This window comes from Triturus cristatus, chromosome 4_2 (genome assembly GCF_964204655.1).
Source record: "Triturus cristatus chromosome 4_2, aTriCri1.1, whole genome shotgun sequence".
In the NCBI taxonomy this organism is placed as follows: Eukaryota; Metazoa; Chordata; class Amphibia; order Caudata; family Salamandridae; genus Triturus; species Triturus cristatus.
Window position 1 is genome coordinate 8,881,385 of NC_140586.1, and position 20,226 is coordinate 8,901,610.

At 45.9% G+C, this 20,226-nt stretch overlaps 1 protein-coding gene across 5 annotated transcripts in view; it reads left to right on the forward strand.

Annotated features, from left to right (window-relative positions):
* The window catches only part of STX18 (syntaxin 18), a 485,190-nt gene that overhangs the window by 49,896 nt on the left and 415,068 nt on the right, over positions 1-20,226 (forward strand). For all 5 annotated transcript variants that reach the window (XM_085600230.1, XM_085600232.1, XM_085600233.1 and 2 more), the window contains exon 4: positions 19,545-19,622. In XM_085600230.1, the coding sequence (XP_085456356.1) occupies positions 19,545-19,622 (78 nt within the window). The remainder of the gene's footprint in view (positions 1-19,544; positions 19,623-20,226) is intronic.

Genomic DNA, 20,226 nt, shown 5'->3' on the forward strand with positions numbered 1-20,226 from the left:
CTATAACAGCATTCCCTCACACTGATCCTAGTAGCTCCAACATGGGCCAGACAACCGTGGTACACCACGCTGCTGGAACTCTCGCTAGTATCACACCAAAAGCTACACCTCTCACCATGCCTCCTAACCCAGAACCATGGAGAGATCAGGCACCCGGACCCAGCTCAGCTCAACCTTGCAATCTGGCTCCTGAAATCCTAGAATTCGGTTACCTAAACCTTCCCCCTGACTGTATGAACGTCATCAGAGAAGCTAGACGCCCTACCACTAGAGCCTGCTACGCTGCCAAATGGAAAAGATTTGTTGTTTATTGCCATAACAACACAATCAATCTTCTAGATTGGTCTATACAACACATCATATGCTACTTACTCCATCTACAAAGGTGTAACCTAGCATATACTTCCATTCGGCTACACCTCGCATATACCTCCATTCGGCTACACCTCGCAGCAATTGCCGCTTACCTACAAAACAGGCAGCACCTATCACTTTTCAGAGTACCTGCCATTAAAGCCTTCATGGAAGGCCTAAAACGAATAATTCCCCCCAGAGTACCACCCTTACCTGTGTGGAACTTAAATATCGTTCTCACAAGGCTAATGGGGCCACCCTTCGAACCTTTGCATAAATGTGAACTGCAATTTCTGACATGGAAAACAGCTTTTCTTGTAGCCATCACTTCCCTTAGAAGGGTCAGTGAGATACAAGCACTTATCATACAAGAACCTTTTCTTCAAATGCACCAAAACAAGGTTGTTCTCCGTACCAACCCAAAATTCCTTCCTAAAGTCATTTCCCCTTTTCACCTCAACCAATCGGTAGAATTACCGGTATTTTTCTCACAACCTCAAACTGTTGCAGAAAGGGCTCTACACACGTTAGATGTCAAACAAGCCTTACTTTACTATATCCAAAGAACACAACCTTTCAGAAAGACCAAACAACTGTTTGTCTCTTTCTCTCCACCACACAAGGGCAACCCCATCTCAAAATCAGGGATATCTAGGTGGATTGTAAAATGCATCCAGATTTGCTACCACAAGGCAAAACGGCCGCTATCCGTTCCCCCTAAAGCCCATTCTACACGAAAGATAGGGGCTTCTATGGCTTTTCTAGGGAACATCCCATTAGATGATATATGCAAAGCAGCTACATGGTCAACACCGCACACTTTCACTAAACATTACTGTGTAGATGTGCAAACCAAGCAACAAGCTAGTGTGGGCCAGGCTGTACTAAAACACTATTTCAAACCACTGCAACAGATACCGGTGGTCGCCGCTAAGGTTGGGAACTGCTATATAGTCTATGCAAAAGTGTGCAATCTGCAGCTCATATGCCTCGAACGGAATATGCTACTTACCAGTATGCATCTGTTCTTGGCATGTAGAGCTGCAGATCTACACACGCCCACCCGCCTCCCCGGCTACCTGTATCTGTTCCAGTCTTATCTTATTTAGATACAACACACATGGGTTTCCTCACTGTTATTACTACGCTCCATCTTTCCCTGTTGGCAAAAAACAATCTGAGGATGGAGCCAAAGCCCATGCGCAATACGATCCAAAGGAGGAGTCGCCGACCTCGTGACTTCCAAAGACTTTCCAAGAGGAAAAACAAACTGCAAACATCTGGGCCCAACACCAGATGGCGATCTATGCAAAAGTGTGTAGATCTGCAGCTCTACATGCCAAGAACAGATGCATACTGGTAAGTAGCATATTCCTTACACAGCGCATGGCCTGGCGGTCTAACATGGCAGAAGCGCCTTAGCGAGGCTCCCGCAGCCCTACCGTAATCCTTTATTTATCCCGCTCATCCGGATGTTCTGACGACTCCAGTGCCTCAGCCGGGTCCCACAACGCCCTGCAGCTGCAGTTTGGGAGCTTCGTTGGTCGCAGATTCGGCATCTGGCGGTTGTGGTGCCGCTACAAGGTGTGTGGCACCACATACAGGCTGTGAGGAAGGAGGCACTGTTGCCGTGCCGAGACTTCCACCTGACATGGGACTGCAGGGGCGACTGCACCCGTGTTGGTAAGGCTGATTGGGGAGACGACTGGGGGCAGAGGCCAGTAACACTAAGCCTCTGCCTCGCCGGAGTCTTGGCAGCTGGGCCGGGCCGCGGCGCGAGGGCGGATGGGGTCAGCTGATATCCCCACAGACATTCTGTGTGCTGCAAGCGTCTTTGCCAAATGGGGCCCTCCCCTCTCTTGAGGCTGCAGATGTGGGGGGTGCGGGTGGGTGTAATGAGCTGCTTTTCCCCATGTATCACTGTGTTGTTCTTCTTTTATTTTCATTACTCATTCATGCTTTGTCACATAGTATTCCACGGCGTACGCACCTTCAGGTATGTTTACTTTCAAAGGTGCATTGCTCGTGATTCTGTTCTCCTTAGAACTCCAACTGCTGGATCTAGCATTCAGCAGTTGGACTTCTACCAGGACAGCTGTGCTCCCGTGTTATGCTGATTGTACCTGAAGAATAAACGTACTTATTTGAAAACGATCATCGCATCGTCTACTTCTTCAAGCCTCCGCCATTAAGCAGTACTTTACATTTGGCGACAAGCGAGCGGGGCAGCATTTCACTAGTTTTGCATAGATTTCCATTGAACCCCACCTCACCTGCTACTCTCCTTTCGCAAAGAACAGCGCTCCTCGCTGCTACATTTCCTCTTTCTCCGATCTGGTTGCCATTCTCCAAGCGTACTTGGTGAAATTTGGAGGGGTTTCCTGATTTTTCACCCAACCCCGCTTTCGCTGATGTCTTCCTCTTCACGTCATCCAACGGCATTACGGTATCCCAGCAAGCGACGTCATCACGTTTCATGTAAGCGTCCACAGCGGCCATTTTGTTTAATTTGGCATCCTCGTTTCCAAGGCAACCTTCCCGACGATAGTCTATTTTAAGGCGCAACGCTGCAAATTAAAGGAATTTCGATCATCTCTTCAGGACGCAACTCTTCAAACTAAAGGAATCTCTGGGTGATTCGCCTACAGACTTCCTCACTATCATAAGGTATTCTTGTCTTTAATTACTTATTTCTCTTTGGCGATATACACGCCCGTATATTGCTCATTTCATCTCTATAACATGGCTTCTAACCAACAAATAGTACATTTAAACCATGTTCTTCCGGTTCCAAGTAAACCAAAAGAAACCTGGAAAATTTGGTTTCGCAGCTTTGAAAGCTACTTAGTTGCCATTGATGCAGATGAATATTCCCCTAAACGGAAATTAGCGATTTTGTATAGTCACCTTGGCAGTGCTGGTCGTCAAATATTTGACAATCTTCCAACTTCTATTCCTCCCCCTGGAAATGGAGATAGCTGGAATGTCTTCACGGACGCAGTCCAGAGACTTAGCAAAAAATTCCTTGAGCAACCGAGTGTAATGTTGGAATGATTTAATTTTATGAATCGAAGACAAGAATCAAATGAGACAGTTGAGGAGTTTATTTCGGCCCTCAGAAATTTAGCTGCAGATTGCAATTTTGCTGCTTCTCTCGACATGGTTATCAGAGACCAATTTGTTTACAAATGCTACCATAAAAAAATTCAAGAGCAGATCTTGAGCTGTCATGATCCTTCACTAACGGAAGGCATAGATAATGCTAAAAGCATTGAAAGATCCATCATGTCATCAAAATGTATTTCAGATGAAAACATTTCTCCTGTAAACTGTGTACAAAATGACTCTTCCATTAATGCCATTACGGCAAAAAACAAGTTTATGAAACCTTTTTGAAGAAAAGCAACCTCTTCATGTTACAGATGTGGTTCCAGAGTAGATCTTGGAAACAGTCCCATTTGCCTTGCTCTTAGTAAAAGATGTGCAAATTGTCTCAAAATGGGACATTTTCACACTGTGTGCAAAAGTTAACATTTCATTCAAGTTAGTGCTGTATCCTCACTGGAACATCCTGATGTTAATGTTCCCTCCCTTGACTCCTTACAAAATCTTGACATTAACACTGTGGATTTGTCCTCATATAATCCACTGCAAAAAGTTATACTATCTATTGATTCCAGTGAGGATTCACCTAACTTCAATCGTGCAAAAGATCCTACATGTGAAGTTCTAATTGATAATATACCATTCAACATGATGGCAGACTCTGGTGCACCTGTAACCATCATCTCCGATTTGCTTTTCAACACTCATTGGTCTTCTTCTCTTGTTCACTTACATTCACTAGACATCATCCCAAAAGCTTATGGTGGCAAAGATATAGACATATTGGGTTATTTTCTTTCTGATGTTTCATGTCTAGGTAAATGTATCAACACTAAGGTTTACGTGGCCATCAAAGGAAAAAGCATCATTGATTGGCAGGATCTAGCAAAAATGGGACTAAAGCTTGTCCCTGGTTCAGAATGTCCTGTCCAACTCAATGCGGTCTCTATTTCCTTAGTGTCTGAAGACGTAGATTCACTGGTTAACAGCATCACTTCAGAATTCCCGGAAGTTTTTAATGATTCAGTAGGTAAAATCAAAAATTATAAGCATTTTATCAAACCAAAGCCACATGCAATTCCCATTACACACAAACTGAGAGCTATTCCCTTAAATGTAAGGGATGATTTGAATTGTTAGATAAAATGGTTTCTGAAGGCATAATTGAACCAACCAATTCATCCCAATGGGTTAGTCCAGTTGTCATCGTTAAAAAAAAGGATTCCAGCATCCGTTTATGTGCTGACCTTCGCTCTCTTAATCAAAATATAATTATTGATTGCCACCCCCTTCCCAAAATACAAGACCTACTGGCTGGTATATCTGGCTCCACATTCTTCACCTTACTTGATCTCCCCAGTGCATATCATCAGATTCCCTTATCCCCTTCTTCCTCTGACCTTACCACTTTCATTACTCCGTTTGGAGCATATAAATACTTGAGACTTACGTTTGGCCTGGCCTCAGCGGCCAGTGTTTTTCAAAAATTTAAGGATACCCTACTAAAAAATATAGACTCTGTCCAAGCCTACCAAGACTATGTTATTATTTTTTCAAAAAATAAGAACAAACACATCCGCACTTTGAAAGAGGTGTTATCTCGTTTCAAACATGTTAGAGTAACCTTGGGAAGAGACAAATGCAAATTTTTTGCCACACAAGTTGATTATCTAGGACACTCGATTTCTGCTAATGGTATCAAACCAAAACATTCTGTAACCCAAGCCATATCCAATGTTCCCATTCCCGGCGACAAGGACTCCTTGAAATCCTTTTTGGGTATGACCGAATATTATTCAAGATTTATTCAAGGATATTCTCAAATTGTTCAACCTTTGCATGCACTTTTAAAGAAGAAAGTCAAATTTTTGTGGTCCACAGAAATTGGTTCTGCATTTAATCTTATCAAAAGAGTTATAACTGAAGCATCTGCATTATCCTCTTTTACTCCTGGTTTAAAATGTTCGATTTCTGTTGATGCCAGTCAACATGGTCTAGGTGCAGTTCTTTGTCAGTGGATTGGTGCCAAGGAACATACCATTGGTTTTGCCTCTAGAGCCCTCACTAGTGCTGAAACAAACGACAGCACTATTGAAAGGGAGGCCCTTGCGTGTTCTTGGGCAGTCGAAAAGTTTAAAACTTTCATCTGGGGTTCTCATTTCATCCTCTTAAGTGACCACAAACCCCTATTACACTTACTTAACGGCAGTGGCACTGGCAAAGCATCAGCAAGACTTGTTCGGATATTTTCAAGACTACATGAATACAATTTCACCATACAACATATTTCTGGTGGACACAATCTTAGGGCAGATTGATCTCCACGAATTATCATTTAAAGGTAATCTAGAAAGACAATGTGTTTCCCCAACCTCTGTTCGTATCGGACTTTTTCAAGCAGCACATGAAGGTTATTTTGGGATTGGTGCCACCTCAAGAAAGCTGAAGGAACACTCTTGGTGGCCTGCTTTAGATAGAGACATCACACAATTGATCAATAGTTGTGATACCTGTTTAGTATCTGACAAACACTGGAAGACTACTCAACTCCCCTTACACAGTGTTCCCTTACCCGAGGAAGCCTGGTCCAAACTTTCTGTTGATTTTGCTGGCCCTTTCGAACTATTACCACATAACCAACACTACATCATTGCCCTCATTGATTAACACTCCAAGTGAGTTGATTTTGATTTTTGTGAAACCCCCAACTCTCTTTCAGTCATAAACTTCCTAAGTAGAGTGTTCCTATCTGAAGGGTCACCCAAAGAAATTGTTTACCGACAATGCTTCGCATTTTTGTTCCTCATTGATGCAAAAATTTTTAAACGCACATGATATCAAACATCTCGGGTTGCACTTTACTCTCCTTCTTCAAATGGTCTCATTGAAAGGATGAACAAATTTATCAAAGAAGGCATACAGTCTGCTCCTTCTTGCAATGTTGATGTTGAGTCTTTCCTTAGAAAGAAAATATGGTCTTATTTAGTCACTCCACATTCCACTACTGGCATCGCACCCTTCAGACTACTTAAAAAAAGGAACCCTAATGGGAACATTTGTCCCTCATGGATCAAAATCCTTGCTAAAAAAAATAATTCATGTTTAGCCTGTCATGACAAACAACTCGTTGAAACAAATGTTCTTAAACAACAGAAACTACAGCAAAAACATTTTGATTCTCTTTCCACCCCTGTTTTACACACCTTCCAGATTGGGGATTGGGTCATGATCAAGAATCCCAATAGGGTCAAGAAGGGTGCTTCTAAATTTTCTTTACCCACCCAGATTTTAAAGACTTCCAAAGGTTCTTTTTTCTTGCATAAAAAGGGATGGTGGAATAAGAGAGCTTTAGTAAAACTTTCTGCTGAGCAAGCCACAAAATTATCTTGTTAAAACATTCTCTTGACAACCTTCCATGCTCACAGTTTCCGCTGGGAGCACCCTCTGATAACCCCTCTCACTGTACACAACCTGTTCTCATTCCTCAAACCATTCCCACTTCTCCAACACCCTCAGTTTTGGCGTTACGTAGAACTTCTCGTAATTGTTCTTTTCCTGCAAGATTTAAGGATTTTTATATTTATTAACCTCTTTTATTTCCCACAGAGTTCTCTTCTTTTGTGAAAAGGGAGATGATGTAATGAGCTGCTTTTCCCCATGTATCACTTTGTGGTGTTCTTCTTTTATGTTCGTTACTCATTCATGCTTTGTCACATAGTATTTTGCGGCGTGCGCACCTTCAGGTATGTTTACCTTCAAAGGTGCATCGCTCGTGATTCTGTTCTCCTTAGAACTCCAACTGCTGGATCTAGCATTCAGCAGTTGGACTTCTACCAGGACAGCTGTGCTCCCGTGTTATGCTGATTGTACCTGAAGAATAAATCTACGTATTTGAAAACGATCATCGCATCGTCGACTTCTTCAAGCCTCCACCATTAAGCAGTACTTTAAAGCAGGCCTTGAAGACACTGCAAAGACCGCTGCGACACCGGGCGAAAGAAACGGTACGCGGCACTAGTATTGACGGGATTGCGGCCGGCCCTTGGCCCCTGGTGCAGCCCCTGCGGTTGATTCGGGCCACGACCTAATGGAGGCCCTGCGGATTGATGACGTGAGGTGCACCGGGGGTGGTGGCTGGAGAGTCATCGTCTACTTCAAGCCTCCACCATTAAGCAGTATTTTACAGCGGACCTTGAAGGCATGGCAAAGACCGCTGTGACACCGGGCAAAAAGAAACGGTACGCGGCACTAGTATTGACGGGATTGCGGCCGGCCCTAGGCCCCTGGTGCAGCCCCTGCGGTTGATTCGGGCCACGACCCAATGGAGGCCCTGCGGATTGATGACGTGAGGTGCACCGGGGGGGTGGCTGGAGATTCCTCCCCCCCCCCTATTTGGACATCCGGCGCAGCTTGTTTTGCTGTGGCCCCGGCGATCGGATCGGACTGCAGGCGGCCTCTTGCTTTCTCTTGTTTCCCCCCCCCCCCCATACCCCCTCTTTCCCCCCCACCCGGTTCGATCGCGGAGGCTGTAGAAGCTGCCACATTGGGGGACTAGCTGTAGAGCCTTGTGCTGGATGAATCAGTAACACCGCACAGACAGCCGGGACCTCTTCTCTGTGCAGATTGCAGGCTGGTGGCGGCTATAAAGCGCCCGAAGTCCCCCTATCCTTCTGGATGCTCTGTGGGATCGCCGATGGATGAGGAATTCCGCTTTGCTGCCCTGCTTTACAAAAGTAACGCACCTCCAGTCTAGAAGTGCAACCTGGCTCCCTGGCCCTTCCTGGAGGCCTTCATAGACACCTAGCAACTTCTCATCTGGTCCACACGGGCGTAGGGGTGGGGACTGGCTCCTGTTAGGGGCGGAGAGGGCACCCAGCTCACAGAAGCGGTTGGACCAGGTTCAATGCAGGTTGTTAGCACGGTGTCCTCCCCTGCCAGCTCCCCCTTTCCTGGAGATATAATAGGGAAGGAGACTGGCAATAGCGGTCTGTATTAAGAACGGAATTCTATGACACACCTAGCAATACGACTGGGCCACCCCTCATTTTGCTTCACATCTACGTCACATGGCCAAAGATAAGCCACCGGGCACAACATCCAAGAAAACCACGATTGATAAATATACTGGCGCTGTAGCCCAGGCGCCCAATTTGGGAGACCAGGAAGCAGCCATGCCGAATAACGCAGCGCTGATGGCAGCGATCATGCAGTCCAGGGAAACACTTGAGGCTAAGATTGGGGCATTTGCCTCTGATGTAATGTTGTTCCGACAGGACCTCAGAAATGCTGTGCAGCCCATCACGGAATCAGAATCCCGGATCTCAACGGTGGAGGATGCAGTGAACAATCTCCAGAAAAAAGTTTCCACCCTAGAAACACTTACTAAGGGCCTAGCGACGCAGGTGGAGGACGTGGAAGTTTGCACTCGCAGGAATAACCTCTGCTTTGTTGATTTCCCGAGGGTGGTAGAGTTGAAGACTTTCTTGTTAAATGGCTCACGGAGTGGCTTCCACCAGACACAGTTTCCCCATGCTTTGAAATTGAGTGCACACATCGGGCGCTGATGCAGAAGCCATACCGGGCGCTCGCCCTCGACCGATAATTGCGAGGCTTCTTAACTATAGAGACAGAGATGTTATACTACAGCAAGCCAGACTGAAAGGGACTCTTACATTTGCCTCGCAACACATTACAATCTTCCCGGATTATACTACGTTAGTACAACAGCGTAGACAATCATTCGTAGAGTCCAAGGCACGTCTTCTTGGCCTTAATATTAAATATTCTGTGTTGTTCCCGGCCCGCCTGAGAGTGGTTTACCATTCGCAAACACACTTCTTTGAGACACCGAAGGAGGTGTTCCAATGGACAGATGAAGCAGTTAAACCCAAGCCCTACACTCCACTCAGATTTGACTCGGACTCCTCTTCTGGGGGGCTTGGACGGGGCTCCCCTGGGATGGCCGATAAGCAGCGCCGCCAGTTGCGCTCTAAGAGACAATCCAAAACCCGCAGCAAATCCCGTGGGAGGCTGGCAGATGACCAGCCGGAGCTTGCCATATCATAATTACTACCCTGCCGAGGCATACGCAAAGACTGAGCAAATCGGATACATCTGTACATATGCTCCTCTGCCGTTAGATATTAACCTGCGCAGGGGTCTAGTTATGGGGATCCATTGGCTATATGCTGCTTCTACCCCCCGTTGAGGGTTGGAGGCACATCATGCTGCGATAGATACTTGGGTGGGGTGGGGTGGGGTGGGGGTTGGTTGGGGGGTCATTGGGAAGTTTTTGAAGTTTGTTTTCTATTGCTATTGTTAGATATTGCATGCTTGGTCCTGGGTTGTTCAGACTATTCAATTACATACATTTCCCCATGAGCGTCAATGCCAGACAAGACCTCTAACTCAATAAGACCCTGGGGTCGGGAACTTCAAGTCGTTAGTTGGAACATCCGCAGCCTCCCTGATGAGATTAAGAGGGGCGCCGTACTGCGCAGGCTAAACGCTATAGAGCCGAAATCCTACTCCTGCAGGATACAAGTCTACTGGGCACCAAAACGCTGTGCCAGTCTGGATTAGGGTTTGCGCAAACTCTTACTCTGGATTCATTAGGAGCTCCCAATGGGTGGCCATCCTTATTCACCGCAGCCTATCCTTTGTCCATTGCAAGTCATGGCACGACCCACAGGTTAGGTTTATAGTCCTCTCTGGAACACTATATGGGTAGCCTCTCGTCCTTGGTAGCATATACTGCTGACATGGAGCCTTGTGGAGCGCTTGACCGCTCTGGACTGAGATTCTGCCTGGCCTGACGGTAGTGGGGGGGGGATTGGAATGATGTGTTCAGTGAGGGACAGATGGCGTTGCGTGGGGTGCGCTACAGCTCCTCAAGAGTGTAAACCGATGCCCTGAATTTAAGGGATGGGCTGGGCAGACTCCTGGATGGTGCTACACCCCTCCAACCATGAATACACGTACTTCTCTGGGGTGCATGAGTCCTCTCGTATAGATTACATTTTTATCTCCACAGTACACACCCATAGAGTGGAGTCCACTGAGATTCTGCCTTGGGGCCTCTCTGACCATTCACCAGTATTGTTGCAGTTGTGTCCCCATTCCGATTGCGGCTGTCGCCCTGGCTGCTGCAAGATGAGCAATACAGACTACACATTCACACATCCATTGCTGACTATTATTCGCTTAACTCCGTTACGGTCACGTCCCCTATAACATTATGAGAAGACATGAAACCCACAGAGTAGATATTGCCTTCTGTGCTGCAAGACCGCATCGAGAGAAGCTAATACAGACTGAGACCCAATTGATTGACCTGGAGCACAGGGTTTGGGGGGAGGGGGAGATGCTGCACACAAACAGCTGCTTAGTGCCCAGCAAACCTATGCTAGTGAGCTGCTCGATGAAGCTAGACTCTACTGGCTTCCTACTCGTAGCCGGATCTATCAGTGAGGCAACAAATCTAGCACTCTACTATACCGTTTGTGTCAACAGTCGCTGCGTCTGCACTTCTCCCAGATATACAAGGCTCTCAGGCAAAGCGACCCGGCCAAATGGATTCCCCTGCGAGTTCCTGAAACATAACCAGTCCCGGCTGATGGAGCCATACTTGGCGGCTCTTAACGCCGCGGTGGATGGTGGCCGCTTTCCACCAGACTGGAGACATGCAGAGATAGTTGTCTTCCTAAAGCCAGGCCGGCCACTGGAACGCCATTCGTCTTATCGCCCGATCTCCCTCAAGACACACGTGGTCTTGAGGACCTGCTTCCAGTCCACGTATTGTGGTGCCATCGTCCCCTCAGATATTCAAGCCTACCATGTGGCCTCACACTTACTTGTCCTTAACGATTGGTGATATGGCGATAGGAGAGACCCAGCATATGCTGTCGAGTGCTGGTTGATGGGAGCCGGTTCAGTACATACGGTCCAATATTCTGTCTCGACGCTTAGGGAATTACCACCTGCGACCAAAACGGTTTTCATGACCTGTAAACGTGCACTTCGCACAATGGTGTGGTGGGTTAAACTGATGAGGGAAATCCCCCTTTGGCATAAGGGCCAGCTGCAACAACAGGCGCAGCTGTCTGGATTTCGGGGTTGGGAGGCCATTGGGATCGACGCGGTGGGAACTGTCATGCGCGGGCAGATTATGAAGTTCTTTTAGGAACTCCAGGCTGATGTTCTGCTCCACTCACAATTTTATAGATATCTCCAATTCCGACATGCTCTTTCCCCATACTTCACTCAACAACAAGTTAGACCCGAATTCAACCCTATAGAAGCTGAAGTCTTTATGGGAGACCTAGGGGGGGGGGGGATCATAAAATAACCAAAATATATCGTACACTTTTAAACAATACCCCAACTACATTAAATAAAACTTGCGAGGCTTGGCAGCTGGATTTAGGCCCTCTAGATGAGGACGATTGGATAGAGGCACTGGAGCCCCCGCGCCGTGCGGCGATTGAGGCCCGCCTGCGACTTTTTCAAGTATTTGCATCGGGTATACTTTACAAGACACAGGTTGTGGCGTGCTGGACTGATCGCCTCCCCTCGCTGCCTGGAGTGTGGGGCCGCGGAGGGTACCTTCCAACATACAGTATAGTAATGCACGGCCCTATTGAGGTTCGGGGGGACTACATGTTTGACGGAGGTCCTGGGTTAGGATGTCCCGCTCTCACCACGACTATCCATGCTCCATATTACTGAGTGACTGGGCAGCAACAGATATAAGCGTCATCTGTTGTTTCTCGGCCTTACGTTGGCTAAACGAGATCTCTCCAGGGCATGGAAGGACAAGTTCCTGCCATCAGTTGCAGTATGGAAGAAGGGTCTTGACTTTTGTATGGGGCTGGAGATGCCCATCTTTAGGGCGCAGGGATGCCCCCAGAAACACTATAAAATATGTAAAAGGTGGGGGAATACAGAGGGCTATGTTTGGAGCCTATCCCTCCTGCTTTTGCTGTCGAGGACTTGCAGGGGATGATGGTACCATATAGTAACCTAGATGTTGAACATATTCGCCTTCAAAATTTATGGTTCAGATATATGTATCCAAGACCTGCTCCTGTTCTTTGTAATTTTGATATGGCACTATTGTTTGCTTTTAAGAGTTTTGTTTCAATATGTTTATTGCATGAACAAAGTTATGACAACAGTGAAAATGTTGAGATCATTAACGCAGTCCATTTCTGTATTTTATTTGTGTTCATTGAGACTCTAAACATATATCGGCTATCAACAATAAAATTACGTTGTGAAAAAATATATATATTTACACAATCAGAACACAAATGTGAGACGATGCATGAGCGATGTAGATGGCGTGCATGTTGCACTAGAATCTATGAACAGTTTGTTAAAAATTATAAAACACAACCTCTATGTCCTTGACCTGAACAAAACCATTCTGTGGGCCGTGAAGTACAATTGATTGTGAACTACTTAAGAACATTTCTGATTTCAACTCGATTGGGATTTAAGCCTTTGTTCAGTCTGTGCACAGTTACTGCATTTCCCAGCATTATAAATAACAAGCATTTACAATGCAATAGGTCTCGCAATGACATTGTTTTGAGCTATTGGCATTGTAAATGTTATTGTTTTTCTTTTCCCTTTGTGAAGCATTAATCAAATGGTGTAATGCAAAATGAGTTTAGAAGAAAGAAAACAAGAAGCTGCGACCTCGGGGAATGATGTCCCATAAACCTACGCAAAAACATGAAGACGCTAGGTATACATTTGCTCTTTGGAGTAAAAAAAAATGTGAACGCTTTTGCGGTTTCTAAATATTTAATTAACGATATAACGGATTCTCTTTTAGATGGAATTTACCTTTGATTGCAGTTATATGCAGGGCAGTGAAATATGAACCGTTTCATTTTTCATTCCACACATCACTGGTACACTTAGTTCTTAGGACCACACAGCACCTGTGCACTCAGTCCTTAGGGCCACACATCACTGGCGCTCTCAGTACTCAGGGACACATAGCACCGGCGCACGTAGTCCTTCGGACCACACATCACCGGTGCACTCGGTTCTTTGGGACTACACATCACTGGGGCTCTCAGTCCTTAAGGCCACACAGCACCGGTGCACTCAGTCCTCACGACCACAAGTGACCGGAGCTCTCTTCTCACACCTCGGATGAGCGCTCCACCTCAGATTCTTTGGCCGGAGGGACCTGAGCCGCCCTTCATGCTGCACTGGTTGGCGTCAGTAGGACGGTTGGTGAGGACTGCACCCCGCCTTTTACACAGGGGTTCAGGCGTAGCCAGGGGGCCCGCACAAGGTGTTTACCGCCCTGGGTGTCGGCAGAATTCTTTTTAGCGCCCCCTCCCCACTTCAGAAGCAGCCGTGAGTGACACCCTGTGTTGGAGAGTGGGCTGCAGTGCACAATCATTCATCGGGGATCTCACCCCTTATCACGTCATTTCCTGCCAACTGGGCACGCTCGCAGACACGGCCAGGAACTGCCATGGACTCCCTCTGGGCAGGAACCAGTAGCGCGCCAAGGCGCAGAGAGAGCTACCAGCAAACGGGTGTTGTCACAAACATGACAAGCTTCACAACTTTGCAAACAAAGTTAAACAAGAACTTCACTTGCCAACAGCAAATCAGGCCAACAATAAGGAGCAGAGAGAGTGCTCGCTTGCATCAACGATTACTAAACCACCAAGCTTCCCTTAAAGGACAGCCCACCCGGAGCATCCGCTGTCCGAAATCTGCGAAAACTGCACCAACAAAGCCAAGGCGTCAAGTACACAGATAGATAATTCCAAGCAGGCCACAACAGACAGGTTAGCAGCTCCAATCAACAAATGCACCCTAATAAGGAGTCTCTCTTTGTGTATTGTGGTCTTTGAAACCCAGCACACTTAATTACAGTTAATGGTTTAGCACCAAACGTCTTCAAATCAACAAGTGCGGAACCCAAAAGTAAAAAAAAAAAAAGTAAATAAAATGAGTTACTAGAGCCTCTTCCGCCAGAAAGCAGCTCCATATCCGGGCCGGGAAAGAGACCTGGGAGGTCGAGGGCTGCCCGCGCATGCGCTGTTACTGAATTTTTTGCGTGTTCTGCGGCTCATGCCCAGTGGCGGCGGCGCGTGCGGACTTTAAAAGCCGCCGTACGTTAATGAGTGCTGCATCGTGCAGCCCAGGGAGGGGGCCGCCAAAGCAGCCAAGGCAAAAAAAGAAAAGCAGAAGTCCGGCGGGAGCCCACCCCTCCTTCGTGAATGCCGCATGGTTTCAGACGGGGCTCCTGTGAGCAAGACGGAGCCCCGCGTGGTGCTGCAGTGAGCCGCTGAAGACACGTGACCAGCCGGAGTCCCCACAAGAGCTGGTAAGTGGGGCATGCTGTACGTTTAAAGCGCGGCGCGCTTGGAGCGCACGTGTGCATTTAAAAAAATAAATACATTGCATGTTGTACATTTAAAGCGCGCCGCGCTTGGAGCGCGCATGCGCATTTAAAAAAAAAAATTACATGAGGCTGGTGAGGACGAAAGTGCAACTGCATGCTGGCTTGCAAGGGAAGGGAGACAGGAGATGTGCATGCCGCGTGGCTGTAAGCGCGTACACCAACTCAAATCCGCCAAAAGTCTGCGCGTGCCCATCTCCTGTCCCACTTCCGAGGCAAGTCCGCAACAATAGATCTCGCTGGCGACAGCAGCGCTTCGCGCTGCGTTCGCAGGCGAGACCTAAAAACGCTCACAATGGTAATTTACATAAATGCAAGTTATTTAGTTTGTACTTTCAAGAAGAATGATCAACACGGAAAACTTTCAGATAAATTATTTAACTAGATACTCAATCATGGGAGAATAGCTCACCCATTGACTGATTAGATCATGCCTACGTAATTAATGTAAGAAATACAAGTGAACCCTAGTACAACATATGTGACAAGCTGACTGGTGTAGGAGTTGACCTTAAACCTGTAAAACCAATAAATGAATGGGGGAAAAATTGGATGAAACTGCCACTTACAATTAAAAAACTTAGCAATAGGTCATCATTATGTGACTTACTGATCAATATTGTATCGGAAGTAAAATACAAAAACCAAGGAAATGTTAATGACTGTTTTATAGTAGGATCATTTACGAACTATACAGTTACTCTTTACTCATAGATTATTCATAGGGTGCAACAATTAACATCCTTATAAAAAAAAAGAAAAAAACAACCTTTGGGTGACATATCTACTGAAGAACTGGTTATGCATATTTTGTGTTAACTTCTGCTATTAATTTACGCTAACATGATCTAATGTGGATTTAAAAAATATACTGCCTTTTCGTCTTAGGTAAAGCGAATGAATTACAGAAGCCCTTTAACCAACTTTTTTTCTTACACACAGTTGAACGGTGCACACAGAGTTGCTGAATTTGTAAAATTTTGTTAGCTTAGAAGCTCCTCATAACAAGCATTTGCAATGCAATAGGTCTCGCATTTACGCGAGTTTGAGCTATTGACATTGCAAATAACAATGTCTTTTATTTGTGTTTTCGTTTTTAAGACATAAATATAAGGCATTGTCATTTACAATACTAATAGCTTAAACTCGCGTAAATGCGAGAGCTATTGCATTGCAAATTCTTGTTAATCTTGTTCTAGTATGGCATTTCAGCTCAAACCCACTGTTTATTAATAGTGCAAAATGTGTACATTTCATACTTGAGCAACTAAATATGCACTAAAAACCTCAGATACGTTTTACAGGAATATCATTTCGTTTCAAAAGCACTGTAATCTGCCTTTCAGGGCAGGCACGTGCTCAGGTCTCTTATTCTTATTTTTGAAGTCAAATAAATTAGTCTTTCTGTCCCTAATGCTTGAAATGCTTTCCATGAGAGGAAATCAGGACTGATCCAGTTTCAGTGGTGAAAAGCTCCTATTGCAATAACTCTGCCAGTCCTCTGGGAGGAATCCATCTTTAAGCGCCATCTCTTTTTTTTAAACATGTTTTTATTAGACATTTTCACACCTATCAGAGTCATAAACCTAGCGGCTGCCACGCTCTCAGCTATATTGACATTACCATACACATTCCACTTTTGGGCGAAGGCAAGGCTTTTACAGTAGAGAGGAAAAACAAAACAGAACATGAAAATACACTTTCCGTCGGCTTCTTCATTTAACCGCCATCTCAAGCAGCGTTTTCACTATTGTCACCTTTGTGAGTAAGGTCAACTCGACAGGAGGGCAGACATCAAGGACAACTTGGCTGCTTTGATGGTAGGGATCTGTGCGAAGGTCGGAGCTATACGGACTGTTGATACTTAATATGGGACCACATGATCCCAGCTGGACAGCTCCTATCTCATTGGAGACATGATGCAGAGGGTGGGGTAGACGTAGAGTGCCAACCCACCCGTTCAACAAGGTTCCACAGATGATCTGCATGCTTGGTGGGGCACCAGGGTGGTTTTGCTAGTATACTGAGCCCCCTCTTGAACGATGTAGATGCGCACTGAATGGCTTTTTGGTCAAATAGAAATTGACAAATCTATTGAGTATCTATGATCACTCACTTTCATCTGCTACAATTCAGTTAAGCGCACAGAAAGAACAGCACTGGGAAACAAACAGGTACCACAGCATAGCACAGCGCAGCAGCTGCAGGTAAGGAGATTGTGTTCATATGAGCTAGGAGTATGGAGGAGCTAGGAGTATGGAGGAGCTAGGAGTATGGAGGAGCTAGGAGTATGGAGGAGCTAGGAGTATGACAGCGGAGGGAAGGCAACAAGTTAAAAAAAAAAAAAACGTAATGAAAAGCAGCGTGTGGGACGGGCAAATTTAAACAAACTGCACCCGGGCAAATGATAAACTGTGACGGGCGGAAGGTGAAAGCAGCATGAGCATTACATGCACTCACCCAGCCGCCTAATGGAGAAAGAGGAAGACCCGTGACCGAAGCAGCCGGTGTCTGCAATGAAGAGGGGCGGTGATGTGGTGGACCCTTCCCTGGCGAGGGAGCTTCAGACTGCAGCAGAGGAGTGGCAGTGGGACAGCCATAGGTCTGCCTCCGAGAAGCGAGCACATGCACCATTACTGCCGCTCCAAAATAGTTAGAGAGGGCGGCGGCGCCATCAAAACAAACTGCGATGGGCAAAGGCAGAAATGTCAATAAAAAAAAGTCAAATGAAAAGAAGCGGGACGGGCCAATTCAACATTACTGGGCGGAAGGCATCAATGTAAAAAAAAACATTCAAATTAAAAGAATGCAAGACGGCCAAATGCTATGTTTCTGTCAGAGGGTAGTTGAAGGCCGGAAACAGCAACGGACCTAACGCAAGATAAAATCAACAGTGAAAGCAAGCGTGGCACGCACGCTTGGCGGGGGCGGGGGAGCGCATTACAGGCGGGGGAGCGGACCCTTTGAAGTTTGATGCCGAGGGCGCCAGTGGGCTGAAGCGCTTCCCCAAACGGATTGCATGGCGGCACGATGCACATGATTGTGCGCGTGATCGCCATGCAATCCGCTTTTGGGAACACTTTTGGGAGCCCCTTACTAGGTGTCGCATAGCGATTGCTATTGCAATAGGTAGGCGAGACCTAAAAAAAACTAGCAGCGGTGTAACCCCTCGCGAGTTAACTTGCATCCTTACCGGGCCTGCACAGATTCCCACATAAACATCCGACCCCACAAATTGTGATACATGAAATTTCAAGTACTGGCAACTTCCCAGGCGAAATCAAGAAGCCCTCCAGGCTAAAAAAAAAAGTACATATATGAATACCGCTTCTCAAACCATGTCACTCCTCAGTCACGATGTTGAGATGAAAGCTCCTTCGATACGTTTCCCTCGTCGCCAGTGTAAAGCAAGTAACGGAAGCGCGGCCCAGACAGCCCCCCCAAGCAGTGCCACACAAGCACCAAGGTCGCGCTCTAGCGCCAGGGTGCAGGAACCATCACAGACCGCGCGGGGGACACTTTAAATATCTCGCTCTGCCCTGTGCTAGGGAGCATGGCCCTGCGTGCCGCAGATTACAGTAGGGTAGTCCACTAAAGGAAAACATAATTAAACAAGAAGATACTGGCATGCAAGCAGCTTGCATTGCAAGCAGCATGCGCGGCGCTGCTCCTTCCCGAGCCAATACTCCATGGGAATTACCATGCAAAAAAAGGTGGGGCATGCACCAACCGTAAGTGGCGTAATGAAACTTGAGGGCACACCTGCAAAGTACATGAAGGGGGCCCCCTCTGACCACACTCAGGAGCTCTACTGACAGAGTACTGGGCTGAAGGGGCCCCCTGGAGCTCGGGGGCCCCTCCCGCACTGCGGGGGTTACAATGGTTACAATTCAGAATTTAAAAGCCCTTGAAGTTATACTTTAATGATTTTCTTGGCTGTAATAACAGTTCACCCATCTAATTGACTGTCCGTGACCTCACGCAACATCACAAGTGACATCACTGCTATTTCATATTTGTTTTTAAAAGTTTTTATGAATTTACAAAAATATAAAAACACAACGGTGTGGTCAGACCAGCTTAGAAGGTGAAGATTCAAAATATATATAGTAATATTAGGATTTATTGGTGACACCTGCTGATATCCTATTGTACTTCACCAAAAGGATAATCTATTATATCTGTAAAGTTTATGTTGGAGGGTCATCACTGAAAGGTATCTCAGATTCCTGATGTCACAGGATGTCCCTGGCCTCCCGAGTCACTTGGGCGGTCACAATGACTGTCAGCTGCCCAATCGTCCATCCCATGTAGGGGGTGGACTAGTTCTTCACCCTTCCAGAGGGTGGAAGTTGTTCTCAGGCCTTCTGGTAAGGATATGGAGCTGCAAAGTGTGGGCTAGTTCTGTGTAGAGGATTCTAGTCACATGGGTTCTTCCTGACCCCAGGGAAATCACAATAGCATTTCATCACCACTCAGTAGTTCATCTGTCTGAATCAATTAAAGACAGGGATATAGAATGAATGTAATGTGTTTGCGTTGCATGCCTACCATTTAATATTTAACTTCTTTTCCAATTTGCTAAATTTTTTTAATGTAAGATATTTACAAATCTGTTCACATTGATAATTGTTATTTTTCATTTCAGCTCAGAAAGATATTAGTTCATCACAAGTGAAGGGACACCGAGATGCAGTGTTGGACTTCAGTGAAGATTACTTAAAAAGTATGCAATTGTATTCTTTTTTTTTTTTTTCCTCACAAATTAAAGGAACAGTTGTGTGATAAAAAGAAAGTACCCAATTTTCTTTCATTAATTGTTTTACTTCTCCATCCTGATTCCTATTTCTAATCAGTGGGTGCTGCACCTTTTAGTGATAGTACTATTTTTCGAAAAAGGTTTTTAATGGTGTGTGCAGCCAGTTAAGCAAATGTGCACACAACATGGTAAGTGACAACGTTACCTTCCCTTGTACCAGTGAGTGGCCTGACCCAATCCATTTTCTTTATCAATGGGTGTGGGCTGGAACCTGCATTCTCCTGTGATCAGTCTTTCCATACCATAGGGCTTCATCCTGGTCTCCTTTTCTTTCACTTTTTTCTTTCCTTCCTCAAGTCAAGTAAGGTAAACTGTGCTGCAATTCTTTGATTTAAAGGTCTGCCAACAGTTCTGTAAGCACTGACATTTTGTTCACCAATATTCTTTGAGGCCTATAACTGAGGCTGTACATACTTTGGAACCATGCACCTTCTTTTAAAGGGGCATGGCGGTTTTCCTGATCAACCCTTTTGTTCTGAAAGTGATTTTTTTATTTTGCTTTTGTGAGTCA